The sequence below is a fragment of the Gekko japonicus genome, unplaced genomic scaffold (genome assembly GCF_001447785.1).
Source record: "Gekko japonicus isolate JY-2015 unplaced genomic scaffold, Gekko_japonicus_V1.1 scaffold98, whole genome shotgun sequence".
Lineage (NCBI taxonomy): Eukaryota > Metazoa > Chordata > Lepidosauria > Squamata > Gekkonidae > Gekko > Gekko japonicus.
This window is the reverse complement of record NW_015164668.1, coordinates 534,956-550,643: the sequence shown is the minus strand read 5'-3', so window position 1 is coordinate 550,643 and position 15,688 is coordinate 534,956. Positions and strand designations below refer to the sequence as shown.

General features: G+C 44.0%; 1 protein-coding gene across 1 annotated transcript; it reads right to left on the bottom strand.

Moving 5' to 3' along the window:
• Positions 1-3,278: 3,278 nt before the first annotated feature.
• On the bottom strand, positions 3,279-15,688 carry TMEM248 (transmembrane protein 248). The gene is made up of 7 exons (XM_015409127.1): positions 15,571-15,688; positions 8,175-8,351; positions 6,744-7,029; positions 5,952-6,102; positions 5,011-5,194; positions 4,572-4,715; positions 3,279-3,345 (listed from the first exon to the last, which is right to left on the bottom strand). The coding sequence occupies exons 1-7, from the start codon at positions 15,571-15,573 to the stop codon at positions 3,325-3,327; spliced, it is 966 nt and encodes a 321-aa protein (XP_015264613.1). The 5' UTR covers positions 15,574-15,688; the 3' UTR covers positions 3,279-3,324.

Sequence of the window (15,688 nt, the reverse complement as noted above, 5' to 3'; positions counted from 1 at the left end):
CTTTGTTCTAGTGACAGCAATGTGAGCAACTCCCAAATTCTTTCCAGGATCCAGTTCACCGGTTCACATCTTGGGCGGTTTCAACATGCACAGAAAATAAACAGTAAATCAAGCTCCTCCACCACAGGCCCCAATTCCTGATGTGGCAAATACAAAAACTGAGGGTCACAGTGTTAGGAAGACATACAAAAATATATATCACTGTGTACAATAAATATATGTTTATGGTAGAACAATGCTATGCTTTATTCTTTTAGGTTATTATGTTTGCCGCAAGGGTTCTGATGGGACCCTAGACAATGCTGCTATCTTAAGAGCTTTTGTGCTCACAAAGAAAAATTATTGCACCTTATGTCCTTTATATATACATCACGGTCCTTGAAAAAGATTAATTCAAAATGGGTAAATTACTAGAGTCCCGTGGGACTAGTGATAGTGATACTGACAAGGTGCTGTCTGAATGTAAACCTGCACTGGATGTATTATTTGGGTGAAACATGTTTTTCTCTATGTATTGTTTGGGTGAAATATATTTTTGATAATAGTTGATACCAATATTTAGACAACAGTATTGAAAAATATTTTTAAAAAAGAATAAAGCATAAAATTGTTCTACCATAAACATATATTTATTGTACACAGTGATATATATTTTTGTATGTCTGCCCAATTCCTGATGTAGCAAGCCTAAGCAAGTCATGATCTGTAACAACAAGCTGCATCGGGATAAAGCCTGCAAAGAAAGGCTCAGAGCACCAGTGAAGGAAGGAAAGCCCACTGAAGTGGTCATGTGTCTCTTTCAGCTCTCCCAGCAGCTCCCATTTTGAACTCCAAGGCCTGGTTAGCTGCCCCCCCGCAATGTTCCACATTCTCATCAGTGAGAGAACTTAGTGCAAGTCAAAAGTGTGTTCAAGAGGACATAAGAGACAAAAGAGAAAAGCCACCTGCACCAAATGAAACATGTACAATTATTCTCAAGGGGACTGATAAGTAATAAACTTTATTTCGCAAAGCAATATCCACATCTCACAAACACACAAATAAAATTAAAAGAGGAGAGAAATGTCATTACCAAAGTCAGTTACTGACCATCAGGCCCAGAGGCAAGTGGAATGCCGTCTTAACCATACATCTCCTGCACAGGAGTTATTTTGGGGGGGGAGGAGGAGAAATAAAGTTTGTGAATCTTCATATAATGCCAAAGAACAACTCAACAGGAATGGCAGATTTCTAACAAGAAAACACAAACAGAATCAAAACTGATTCAAGTAATAGTGAAAAATGAAAAAGAAAAAAAAGTTAAGATCAATATGATCCGAACAACCACTGTGATATTCCATTTGAACCACTCTGCTTGGATACATTTTCACTTCTATACAATATACTTTACACCAACACCTCTCTCTCCTACTGTCCCCCAATTCCCCCCTCCCTGTAATCATTTCTGAACCATCACTAGTTCTGGAACGGACCATAAAAGCAAAAGGTAAGAAGAATACAAGGGGGGATTTTTCCCCCAAAGCCCATACTTCCAGGCCAGGAGCATTAAAACTTCACTTTGTTAACATTTTTCTTCAAAGAGGATGCTTTTTATTTTTTTTAATCTCATTCCCAGACTTTTACCCAATATTAAAACCTGAAGGTCCCTATCTGGGAGACATTACAATATAACAAAAAAGTAAGCCAGTGAATGAATAAAGGAACTCTGATATGAAAGCCATCTACAAGCTTTGTTATTCTGTGCAAACACTAAAAGAAGCCATTTGCAAACTACTCAGGGAGGAAAAAGAAGCCGACTTGATGATGCCATCAGATAGGGAAAGCAGAAGAGTCATTAAGGCAACCAGCAATGTCTTCAACGCAATGCCAACAAGTGTGTCCAGGAGTTCCCTATGCGTGTCCAGGAGTTCCCTATGTTATGCTTATGTAGACACTGAAGAATGGATTCAAAAATATTGTGCAAACTAGAAAGCAGTAGGAAGAACAGAGAAAGGAAAGTTGCATATAATCAACACAACTCCAACAAGCAAACAGCTGAGGAGTCCAGATCTGAATGCAGAGACCCATGGAAGTCTGTCCAGATGCATTCCTCCGCAGTGCAAATTTGCCGCTATTCTCTTTTTGCAGAAAATGAATAAGTCAGAAAAGGTTGGATCAATGGGACTATTTGCCCTGACTGCATGAGCCTGGCTTCCTTCTTTTGTTAAAAGATCCCCAAATCCCAATGGAATTTCAGTTTTCACACAGTGTCCAAGACACCCAGATCAACCACAGGGCACAGAAGGCCCAAGACAACGCTACTTCAGGTAACAGGAGAGGCACTGCATGTTTGAACGGCTCACCCCTCCCAACCACACACTCGAACAAACGAAAAGTACCTGCATATTGAAAAATAGCATGTCAGAAACAAGGCTAATCTACCTCCTTGAAATGCATGAGCCTGTCCTACTTTTAAAAAAAAAATACTTCTCCCCCCTCTTTTTGAAGGGAAGCATCCAAAACTGTCCTCCTGGCCTGCTGTCTGAAATGGGACAGTTCCAGGAACTCCATCATTCTATCATTTGCCTGCATGCACAGATCAGCATTAAAAGCTGCACTGTGAGAATGCCCCAATTCAAGGTTCAGGATGAAACCAATAGAGAGAGGCAGCCTGGGCCAACTTTAACATTTTAGCACTTTCAACAGAAGTTTGGTTTTTCGTAATCTAAAATTACAAGCACATTGTCCTTTCTAGCTACAGCCAGTATTAAAAGAAGGTGGTGCTGGGTTTTTCACCCCTATAGGTCTAGGGATGTTGGTATCTTTTTGCAAGCAAGGTATGAATGGGAAAGAAAAAACCGTCTCTCACACACACCGAATCCATGTAGAGTTGCAGTACTGTAGCAAGGATGCAGACTGCCTCCGACACGCTGTACAGACCACTGGGAAAATAAGGTGCTTTTTTTTCCTTTCGAGACTCTTGCAAAAGGCATCTTAATTGTCCCAATGCAGCAAATAATAACAATAATAATAATTTAAAAAGACACCCTCTCTGGCTCTGACTTACACAGAGCCTCACCGTCACAAAACAGTCCGACACGGAACAGGGAAAATGGGTCCAAACAGTACCAGCTGCACTACAAATTGTGATTGCGTGCCCTGGCTTTAACCGGTTCCAAGTACACTTTATATAAATATCCATTACAGGCACTTAAAAACGTCTTTGGTTGGAATAACCCAACATCACAAGATACTGAAACCGTAAAGAACGAGGGCCCAGTTCTGGGTTCAGCATTTTTCAACGATTGCAGACTCAGTCACTTTTGGGAGGAAGATATTGATGGATCACGCTTCTGTAAAAGCGACCTGAAGAAATCAAAGCAAGAAGATGAGATGGTTAGTTCTGGTTTAAAAAACAAAACAAAAAAACCCCCTCCAGTTAAAGGAACTTCCATGCCTGCCCCATCAGTGTGTGGCTTAAGGCAGGAAGGTGCTCACAGTGAAATACTGGTTTCTAAGCAACAGTCAGGATGGTACAGTGTATAGTTTAACAGATGGGGAAAGCCTGGGTTCAAATACTGAAGCTCACTGCACATCCTGAGGGAATTCAGTAGCTCTTAGCCTGAGAGTGGTTGCCAGGATAAAACAGGATACCCTTTGCACCCTCCGAGATCCATGGAAGGAAAGGATACAGGCTAAGAAAAAAGTAAGACATCAGAGGCTGAAGTACATTCAAAGCAACCACAATGAGAGCCTGATACGGTTAACTGGAGGTCTGGCATGACATCCTTAACAGCTGCACACTGAGTAAGAAGATGAGAGGAGTCTTGAGCTTGCTTGTTCTTGCATGTGCCACTAACAACAAGAGTCCTCCCCACTGTCTACTTTGGAGTGAACTGAGGGTCACTTTTTGCTTCAGTTTGGCAACCAAACTGGAACCCCAGGGGTGGGGGGGGGGGATGTTTGAGCATCTACACAACCTCGTCCCCACTTCATCCACTTTCTGCATTCTCCCCTGCTTTGCTCCGTTCTTTCTCAAGTTTGTTTTGCTATGACATGTTCTGAAATGGCGGTCACAGCATGTTAGCAGAAGTGTGGCCGAGAAGGTGCACAGTTTTGAATCTTCACACATTATCAGCACTGTTTTGTTGCCCATCGTCCCTTGTACCCGTTTTCCTTCACTGAACCACTGGAGAGCTTTTTGACAGCTTTTTAAAAAAGACATTGGTATTTGCTATTGCTTTATAGCGATATACGACGTTTCTTTTTAAGCCAGCAATAAAACCTCTGGCAGGGGAGGGAAATGGCGAGTACACGGGGATGATGAAGGAAAGCACAGAGCAAACCCCGTGAGAACACTCTGCTGTTGATGCAAATGTCTCTACATTTGCAGCAGCCATGACTGCCTAAGTGTCACTGCGTCGAAGCCATTTGATACAAAAGCCCATGGATGTCTTTTTCAATCTTGTCAAGTGCCTGTGTTCAGTGCTGCTCACAGTCTTTTGAATGAGAAGGGGCTGAAAAATGGCAACATCCAAGTGACTCTATCCTTCCTCCCAAAAGTAGGACCAGGAACCATTTCCCACACCTACCTTTTCAGGGCAGAACTCTGAATTGCTTTGCCGGAGTTTGCTTGGTCTGCCTTTGATGACTGCGTAGCAGAACATGGTGATGACCATCACAAAGAGAAAGTAACTGGTGTGCATTAAATGCAGGTTAATTAGGGAACGGTCATCCTGTGTAGAAGAGACAACAATTTCCTGAGCCTGTAGGAAAAGCTCCAAGAAAACCTTACACGCAGCTGCCACCACGATGAGAGGAGAGACACCACACCCCAGAGGCAGAATTTCTCCGCACATCCCTCTCTGCTGCATCCCACAAACTTATACCAACAGGATTTGGACTCTGCTGAAACAGGCTCTGAATGGATTGTTTATAGTGGTGTTTCTGAACCTTATTAAGTGACAGACTGCAACAAAGACATTAAGAGATGATGATTCAAAGCAGCTAAAGCATAAGGAGATGACTTACATCTGGAACAATAACAGTCAGTTTAGGATTTAACGCATGATAGACTTTTCCAACAGCTCCTTTGTAACACCAGAAAGGGTTGTAGTCTTGGGCATATTTTGTGTTGGAGTCCCGTGCGGTGGTAAAGATCTTGTACCAAAAAGTGGCATTAATGTACGTTTCCGGAATGCAATGTGGTGGCTGACTGTGGAAAAAACATTAGGATGAGTAGCACACTGAAGCTTCCACTACTCCCCCACAACACACTAGATAACTACAAATCCACTGACGCACAGTACAAAAATGCAAAGCCAGACTGAATCATGGCAGAATCCTAATTAAGGTTCCAAAATGGATGCTCACAGCTCAAGACTATGTTCCTATATAACCCGTGAAGCTGTAAATCTCACTTGGTGGGCAAAAAGGCACACATTCCCACCCACCACCCACCACCGTCAATAAACAGACATTTGCCTCCAGTGTTTTCCAAACTTTTAAAAATCTTTCCACGAACTCCATCCACACCTGCTTCACCAGTACTAACAACCAGTTAGCTAGGCACAGGGTCACATGCCTGCAAGCCCATGGCTGTGGACTGTGGAGGAGGACAAAAAGGACTGCAGATGTTTTAGCAAGACTGCGCTCTGCTTTTCCTCAACACTGGCCCTCCCACCCCATCCCCTTTTCTCGTCCAGCACTTACTCATTTGGGGAAGGTGGTGTGAGTGCGGGGATAAACTAAAAGCTGTATTTGCTACTTTCCGGTCTGTAAAGTGCAATTAAAAACAGTATTTAACAAAAACAGTCTGTAAAGTGCAATTAAAAACAGTATTTTTTTAAAAAACCACCACCAAACATCATAAATGGATAGCCTAGCTTTCTACTGCAATGTCTGTACCCCATGGGCACAAAAGCAATGGTGAGCAGCCAGCCTGACAGGGAGTAGAACGGAGAGACCCTTACACTGTGACAGGAAAGACAGTGCTGGCTGCTGTCACCGTCATGCAGGTTGTGAAGCTGACTTGCTCGCAGCGAGCGTGGAGAATACAGTCATCTGAGTTCCAGGCAGCAGGTAGGGTAAACGTGATGTTGATTTCCTCGTGAGCTTCTCTGCCTTCAAGTGGTAGAGGGAAAAAACATTTTACATCAGCTGGCTGGAACTGCACTTCCCTTTTAAAAGTAGAAACAGGTTATGTTTGGTAACTTCCACACAGTTGTCAAAGTGTTTTTGCTGTAGCAACTGCGCGTTTTAAAAGGAGAGAGAAGCATGTGAGAGAGTAGCATGAGCCTGCACAGCTTCCAACCTACCAAGCTGAATGTACACTTACAAAGTCAAGAATAGCAGCCCTTTGGTAGATCCTCTGTTCTTCAAACCTGCCATGAACCATGAAGAAAATTTGGCTCAGCGGGTCACAAGACTGGCAGGCCTGCTAAAGATGATGCAGCAGTATGGCCTAGAGGCTCATACCAAGACATTCTCCCATTTTAAACGTTCTACTTTAACATTTATGAAATCCAGGATCTGTGCATCATGTGCGTTTGGATTCTCCCCTCCCCCTGCTACCAAACAGAAAGACATATTTTTCTACAAGTACACCCTTGCAGTTCTCAAAATCCAGGACTAAGTGAGACGTGTATCTTTAACACAGATTGCTGACTAGCTCTGGCCACATTTATGCTCAAGGAACAATCCTCCCACAGACAGTAATACTTTGGAACACCAAATTTAGAAATGCAGCTTAGAATAAGATGTACCTGAGAGTCCAATTTGGTGTCCAAAAATGGTGGAACTCAAGTGTGTGACGTTTCGGGAAAAGCCACCAAAGGGTTTGAGGGGGTCCAGAGTCAAAGTGATGACAACTGAGGTGTTGACTGGACCAGAATCCTCAAGAGTTTGTGGTGATGGCGTGGAAGGCCTGGCTTGGCTACTGGTCATGGCACTTTCCGGAGTTGTGGTGTCATTAATTAGGTGCTTTAAAGTTTCATTCTCCGAAATACAGAAGTCCAAGTCGTTAAACCGCAGAAGGAAAGTATTCCAATCCTTAAAGACAAATAAGATCTTCAATGTGTCTCTCTGACAAGGTCTTGCTGTATCAGTGTGCATTCAAACACCACTGGGCAAGCACATCAGTTTACAATGACCTGGCTGGGTCCAAAAGTGATTTGCAATATGAGTCTAAGAGACCTACGGCCCATGGAGAAATCTTGCATGACTCAGGATAGAGCGTCTACAGTGGGGAGGACACTCAAGTCTTACAAACGTTTATGAGATGATTGAGATCTATTACAATTTGAAGACTAGAGAAGATCTCCAACATCCTTCCCCAATCCTTTGGCAAAGCCAATGAAATAAAATGTTGCAAAAGGTGGGCAATGATGTGGGGGTGCCTCAGTTATTGCTGTTTGAAAACTGAATGCCCAAGGCTCATTTGCTATGTTATGCAACTGCATAAAGGTGGAAGGAGAATACAGTCTTGGCCTGGAGACTGAACTCAAACGGCTATGTTGACTTTGGCTTCAGCATTTCAACAGGCAGTCTACAATTGTTGGACCCTTTTGGTCTAACCAGCCCAAACCAGTATCCAAAGAAGTTGCATAGCCAGCATGGCATAATGGCTAGTGTGTTGGACTAGGACCTGGGAGACCAGGTTTCAATCCCCACTCTGCCATGGAAACTTGCTGGGTGACCCTGGACCAGTCACATGGTCTCGGCTAAACCTACCTTGCAGGGTTGTGAGGATAAAATGGAGAAAGGGAGGATGCTGTAAACAACTTTGGGTTACCACTGTGGAGAAAACCGGGGTATAACTGAAGTAAGTGTTGTGTGCTCAACAGGGCCTCAGTTTGGGTCTCTTGAACAGAACGCTGCAGTGCCACAAGGCAAACTACTTTTTTATACTGATGGGATTTTCAAAACCAGTTGCTGACACAATACCAGAAAAGAGAGGCAAATGAGTCCTACTTGGGTCATTCTTTGGGTTTTAATCTCCCACCCATGAGATTACAACCCCTAGTCTGATAAACCAGAGAGCTTGCGCCAGTCATTTCGGTTCATGTTCATGCTAGATTCATTTAAGATCGCTGAGGACATCGTACCGTAAAGCAAGCGGGAAGTTACAGGATGCCCCACACTTGCCCCACCCTCAGCGAGAAATGTGCAAATGTGTACACCATCTCATACTTTACCTCTGCCATTTCAGGTGACTTGATCTCCTTGATCTTAAAGAAATAACCCAGGGTCAGGAAGGCGATTGCCATTGCGCTGACGCTGATCATAAACACCACAAGCGGAGGTCGACTGCTGATGTAAACCTTGAGGTTCTCCAGAGGATGGATGTTGAACATTATTCTGATTAGGCCCACCTGTGGGAAAGCAACACCGCAAACTAGAGACCCAACCACATTTCCTGAGGAGCACGTCCGGTCAGGCCAGCTGGTAACTGCTTGCAAGACCAAGAAAACTCATTTCTCTGCCTGCACACATGGAGCCATTCAGACACTGAGAAGGAGAGCAACCAGAACATGCCCATAAAGGATTCTATTTGCACACAGTTGCGGAAACATCAGAATAAACAAGGGAGGGGCAAGACTTACTTGGAAGACAGCAAAGGCCTTTTTACTGGCCGCTGTCCTGCAAGGATTGAGGCTAGAATACAACGGCCTGTACTCAGACACAGAACACTAACAGCCAGAACACCTCTGACAATACCGGAGGGCTACGTAAGGCAATCAAGACTCTGAATTGGGTCTAGCACAGGGAACATCTGCTGGGTGCCAGCGGTCATAGATGTTCTGTTCCTGTCATTAATCACTACATTTCACCTTTGGAGCTGGATGAAATCATGCTCCCTAATCCCTTCCCAGGTCAGTTGGCAAGATTCATATTTACTCTGTAAATTCGCTACGGTTCTTTTTATTGGGCATTAGGAACATCTGCCAACATTCTGTGGCTCTGGGAAGAACAAACCTATACCAGGGCCCTGGTGATGCATTCTTTTGATCTGCCCTTTCTGTCCTTCATGTTTTAAGACATGTTTAGTATGTGGGGGTAGTCAGTTTATACTGCTGGAACAGGAAAAGGGGATCTAGCGATCTGCAGATTTGCCTCCCTTTTAGAACTCTTCCCAACCTAGAGAACCCTGGTTCCCAGCAGGGATACTAAAACCTTGGAAACCAACAGGACTAATTTTTAAACTTACAGTAATCCATCTGCTGATTTAAATATAAGAGCCTCCCTGGAGTGATTTGATTTCGATCAAATTTGAACTGAATGCCAGGAACTGAGCAGCATTGGGGTTGTGAAATAGTCACTTTTACAGCTTTTCCTGCATAAGTTGCTCTGAATGTGACGGAGTCATAAGAACATAAAAGCAACCTAGCAGTGCTGCTCTCTCACATGACCCAAGACTAGGGAATGACAGGTTTTCCTTCCAAAAGTAACTACAAGTTCCATGAGTCTGTGAAAGAATGAAAATACACGAAATACTCTTGATCTGAAGAGTTTTTACAAGCTTCCTACTAAAAAAAACCCTGGGTCACGTGGTGCTAAAGGTCAAGAACGCAAGCTGTGCAGCCCCAAGACACTTCAATACAGCTTCACTGATGGAAAAGAGGGTGATTTTGCTCCCTTCCCCCTTTCCACTGCAGACCCTCTCCCAACCTGTATGGCTATTAAACCACATGGGCCCTGTGAGCTCTCAGAATCAAGTTTCTTCAGGTCAGAACAGACTTCTGGGAGAAAGAGAATGGAGTAAAGATCTGCATTCCTACCACTGGTGACAATTAATATTGAAGATGTAAAATTTTCAGAAATGTTGAAGCCACAGGAAAAACACAATGTTGGAGAAATTTTTGATAGCAATACTCACATTGCAACCCTATACACTTACTCCAGGCTAACCACAATGATTAAAATACACTTGGACAAAAGTAACTCTGCATACAGCTATGCTGCCACTTCCTTATCAAGCTTAAATTTATTATTATTGCTTTAACATAAAAAACAGAACTCAGCAATCAAAACTCTAGTATTTGGCATATTTATGAAATTTAAAACCATAAATGCCTTCATTTTCTCTAAGCAAAATTTCAAATATACCCAAATACTAGAGAGAAAACTGCAAAGGGCTGCAAGCTATTCAGCTTTACCATATATATCATAGTTTGGGCCATCTGAGATAGGAAAAAAATATGTTGAAAATAGTAGTAATAATAGTAAAGTAACTCTGAGCTGGAAGAGCTGGATTTTGAGACCTGAAGGCTCAAGCTAGCAAAAAATGTTTAAATGCAAGACAGACAAAGCCTGAGTAACAGGGATGCTCAAAATGGATTCTTAAAAGCAGCATGAGCAACCTGACATAAAAAGGAAAAAAGAAACTTCAGCCCCTGTGATTATTAAAATTTGATTTACAAAACTGCACTGTTTATTTTTACAAAAAACTAACAAGCAATAATCAATATATTCTAGGAATATATCTTACTTTATTCTAAAACCTCACTAAGACAAATATCCCCAAATAAATTTGCAGGGCTGCAGTGAAGGCAACTCTCTGCCTTCATTTTTCCTTTCCTGATATCAGAAAGAAAAAGCAAGTGTACTTCAAGCATTGAAATGTAAGACGACACAGACTCAAAGCCAAGTTCAGCTACCTGTAACACATACTCCACTGCTTCTCTCGAGAGTTCAGAGCATAACAGGGTGGCTCCCTTGCAACATGCAAGGTACAAGTTTGATTCCTGCAGGGTACAAATTTGATTCCAAGTTTTCTTTTCAAATGGCATGGGAATGGGAAATTAAACACTGGCAGGCAGTGTTCCCTCTACGCTGAGTGTGAGCTAGCTCACAGTTTTTTAGCCTCCGGCTCACACATTTTCATCTTAGCTCAGGAAGGATAGCTCTGCAGCAAACTAATGTATGCAGTACCCAAATTGCTCACTCACAACTTTAATGCCAGGAGCTCACAAAGTAGAGGGAGCATTGCTGGCAGGTCTTCACCCAAAATAAACAATTAGATGAAGATCCAGTGAAGCAGGAGAGACCAGTTCAAGAGCTCCATCCCTGAACCACAGAAGTAAATGTAACAAAGCCAACCCTGAAGCACATCCTGGTGTACAAGAGGCTGCTCTGATTTTTGCCTGTCTTTTTAGAGCTTTTCCTTCTCAGAATAAATTGCTGCACCTGGCTCTTCCTGGTGCAATGCTCAGGTGAGCATGTATTTCCAAAAGAAACTTGCCAGCCAGGCCTCTTTGCACAACCACTTTCAAGTGGGCAGGCCCTGGATGTTTGAAAGGCACCAACACAGGCAAAAGCATTCCCCAGGGCCATCTGGATCGGCATGATTCTGTAGAAAGCAGAGCCTGACCAACCAATTTACAAGTATCAATAAGTATGCGAGTAAAAGTACTCTAATTCCATTAAGTTTTTGACAAGGCTCTCACCAAAGGCTCTTGAGTAAACTCAGCAGAAAGGGGATAAAAGGATAGCTCATCTTATGGGTTACTGATTAAACAGCAGGAAACACAGGATCACATACATACAGTTCTCATGAAGAAAGTAAGCAACTGATTCCCCAAGGGGTCTGCACTGAGACCAGTGCTATGTAACTAGCTCATCAATTATCTGGAAACTCACTGAGCAATTAACTGGCAAAGTCTGATGCCATATTATTCAAAAAGGTGAAAATCCAAGGGAGCTACAAAAAAAGTTAAAAAGAGTAAATGGGAAGGCAACAACATTACTAATGAAGTTTAATGTACGTGTACAGCTATGAATGCTTTGGGACATAAAAATTCTAAGCTCACATTCACATTTATGGGGTCTGATCTGGTGTTAGTTGATGAGAAAAAAGATCTTGGGAGTGCAGTGAACAGGTCAATAAAAATGTCAGCTCAATGTGTGGCAGCAGTGAAAAAAGGCAATTTTTCATTCTAGGGATTATTGGGAAGGGGGCCATAAACTGAAAGATCAGTATCATAATGCCCTTGCATAGATCTATGGTGCAACTGCATTTGTAAAACTCTGGTCACTAGAGCTTTAAAAAAAAGAAAAGAAAAAGTCACATAGAACTGGAAAAGGAGTAGGAAAAGGTGACAAAAAGGGGGTAGGAGCAGCTTCCCAAGGAGGTAAGGCTGAGTTTGGTGTGATTCAATTTAGACTAAAGACAAAGGGAGGAAAGCGTGTTTGCGGTTTATAAAATAACACAGTGACCAGAGAAAGGAGACTAATCTACCTCTTGCACAACACCAGAATGTGGTAATCCAAGTAAACTGATCAGGAATTGATTCGGCACAGAAAAAAATAATTTATTCACAGAGTGTGTAATTAGCTTATAGCACTTCCTGCCACAAGATGTGGCAACAGCCCCTAGTTTAGGTGACTTTAAAGGGGAATATGACTATAAGGACAAGCCTACCAATACTTACTAGCCATAATGGCTAAACAGAGCCTCAAGGTTCAGAGGCAGTGTAGCTCTGAATGTCAGTGGCCAGGGAAGGGGAACATAATACTAGATTACATGGACCCATAATAATCTGACTGAGTCCTATGTTCTTACAATATTGCAAACATTCACCAACGGCCTCAGACGAGAAAATTTAAACGTTCGTGGATAAGCAGTGGCAAGCATGTGATCCCCTTCACGTTCATGGACAAGCAGTGGCAAGCATGTGATCCCCTTCACATGCTTATCACTGCTGTAGCTCCTCTGTTCAAATACACAAGAGGCCTATTAAGGGAAAACAGTGAAGTAAATTCACTCTCTCTTCTAAGAAAGGAAGCAAAAAAAAAAAAGACTTTCTGATCAAATGTGAAGATAAAGTCACTGAGTAGGATTCATCGACCATTTCCTCCAACACAAACACTATTAAAGAAGTTGATGCCAAGAAAGACTATAAATACTCTGTAGACGCAGACACAGGATATGGTTGGAGGTACATGATCCAACAACCTAGTAGAAACTAAGAAGGTCTGGGCCTCCTAGAACTGTCCCCAACACTGCCTTGGGATGAAAGAAATGTAGTACTAAATGAAGTGTAACATTATGCAAAAGGTAGAAACACAAAGAAGAGTGTATGCTCTAACATAACATGCTGCCTTTCCACAGAACCAAAAAGGCCAATCTGACAGAAAAATCATCTCTCTCATTCCTTCACTACCTTAAACTAATTTCAAAGCCAAGATGCCCTGAGATTTTATCTTGTATCTTGATCACAGCCTCACTGGCCTGTGTATCAGACACATAATTTTAATTTTTTATGCCATCCCACTTTCCCCCATCATTCCCCTCTACACAGAAAGGCCCAAGATGGCCTTCATCAATATACATCAAAACCCCCTAAAATATCATAGTTCACTGTGCACTCTCATCACTGAAACTTACTCTGTAGGCAACAATCAGTAGACATACTACTGACCTCCGAGCAAAGAATGTTCTGTAGTGAGTATGGTGCAGCTATTCTTACTGCCCTATAAAGATGGAAGAAAGATGTTGAGGGAGGAGCATATCTGGCACAAAAGTTCATAAGGCACTCCTTTACGCACCCAACATTGTTAAATCAGCCAACAGGATGTAGAATCTTCCCAATCACTCAGTCTTTGCATTCAGAAAAGTCTGGAGAGTCTAGCTTAAGAACATAAGAGAAACCAATGTTGGATCAGGCCAATAGCCCATCCAGGCCAACACTCTGTCACACAGTGGCCAAAAATACTAAGCACCATCAGGAGGTCCACCAGCGGTGCCAGCATAGGCGTAATCTTCGTGGGGGCGGCGGGGCGTTAGCCCCCGACGAAATTTTCAGGAAGGTGCTCAGCCTCCCCCGGGGGCCACCCTTGCTCCTAGCACAGCAATGCCTCTGGCCCAGCCCCAGCCCCCTCCGGGAAATTGGAAAGTCTACACCCTTGGCATGCCAGGACACTAGAAGCTTACATCCCCTCTCACCTTCGGTCAGTCACTCTCTCAGCAGCCTAAGAGGGTCAAATATCCACTCACTGAGTGATCTTGGATCCATCCGGTTACACGCTCAACCTCACAACAGGGTTCCTAAGGGAAACCCTGAATGCTGCCCTGAAATCCCTAGGTGGGATAAAAATATATTAAAGAAATATAATGATAACACTTGTCACTTCTACTGAAACAACCAAACGTGTATCTGATGTCTATGCCACTATGTATCCCTTTCAGACAGGAGGACCACTATGGGCCAACCATTAAATGAAGCAGCCAAAGAGAAGGAAGTGGAGGGAAAGAAAAAAGAAAATAACTTATGCTTCCTGTTCACAGGCCAAACCCAGTCTCTAGAGATTACCAAAATGAGCAAGAAAAGAGAATAAATAACAAATCCGACACAGAGACACAGACTAGAGAATGGGCCTCTTTCCAGGAATTCCAGCGTCACCACCAGAAATGGGATCTCGTCTCTCAGTAACTCTAAACTGAGTCTTTGGAAAGGGACCACCAACACCTGTTCATAAGGACACTACAATTAGAAGCTGTTCTGAAGGGGGCTATTACCCCATGCCACTCTTACAGACACATCTGGGCACATCCGAGGAGAGGCACAAAAGCTGCAGCGGAACTAGAAGGTGTTGAATGACCAGCCGTGAATGGTGAGATTCCAGCAGCGGTTCTGGAGTCTCTGGGAATTCCATCAGCCACAGTGGGGTTCCCTCAGCACTTTGAAAGGATGCATCCCTTCGGCTCAATGAAGAGCAGCATCAACTTGAAAGCCAACATGCCCTGCCAAGTCACAAAGCAAAAGCTAAAGAGGGGTGGGAAATACAGTCTCTCAGCCTCAGGTCATCCAGGGAGATGGAATGGGCAATCAGAAACAGGGCTTTCTCGGCGGCGGTGACTTGCCTTTGGAATGCCCTCCCCATGGAGGCTCACCCGGCCCCTGCTTTACCGTCCTTCAGGAGCTAAGCCAATTCTTTTTCTCTTTACCCAGTTCTTTTTTAACTGAATGTGTATATCCTTTTAAAATTGTGTTTACAGCCTGATTCTTGCTTCAGAACCACACTACGGCTTTGTGTCAAGCGTGGCTTTTAATGATTTTACGGTGTGTGTGTGTGTGTGTGTTAACCTTATGAACTGCCCCCAGCACGACTCTAAAACAGGAGCCCCTCGATTCTCCAAGGAACTGAGCCCCCCGCGCCCCAACCCAGAAAAGGAGAGCTTCACGTGATAAAGAAGGGGAAGCGGCCGGACCCGGATGTCGAAGCAGCCCTCGGCACACTCAGGCGCCACGGAGGAGCCAGCCCGTAAGGCTCTCGCTGGCGAGGTAGGAAGCAGCAACTGCTAGACCGAGGAGGGGCTCAAGGCCTCGCGGAAGAGGGGAGTGTGAGACAACCCTCGGGAGGGGGGGGGGGTTGAACCTCAGGTCACGAGGCAACCTGTGGCCGGGGGTGGGGGGCTGTCGCAATTCTGTCGGGCATAAAGCGTGAGGGGGAGAAGAAACAGAGCCGTGTCTTCCCCCTATGAGCCTAGAAAGCCGTGCACGGGGCCTCCACATAACGGGGAGGACGACCCCTCTGCACACGCTCAGAGGCACCACGGACGAGGCCTTCCTCCTTCCTTCTGTGCCTTACCATCGGCGGGCTCAGCTTGAGCGGCGTCGGGGCTGCAGCATCGTCCTGGCCGCGGCGGCGTCTTCCCTCGGCCTGTCAGGAGGGCGCGCGAGGCCTCAGCTACCCCGCCCGCAGTGGG

What these genes read in the sequence shown, in the direction of transcription:
- TMEM248 (XM_015409127.1), bottom strand. An exon ending in AGTCACCTGAAATGGCAGAG is followed by an intron (nt 7,030 to 8,174) that starts GTAAAGTATGAG and finishes TTTGTCTTTAAG; the next exon opens with GATTGGAATACTTTCCTTCT. An exon ending in ACACCAAATTGGACTCTCAG is followed by an intron (nt 6,103 to 6,743) that starts GTACATCTTATT and finishes TACCACTTGAAG; the next exon opens with GCAGAGAAGCTCACGAGGAA.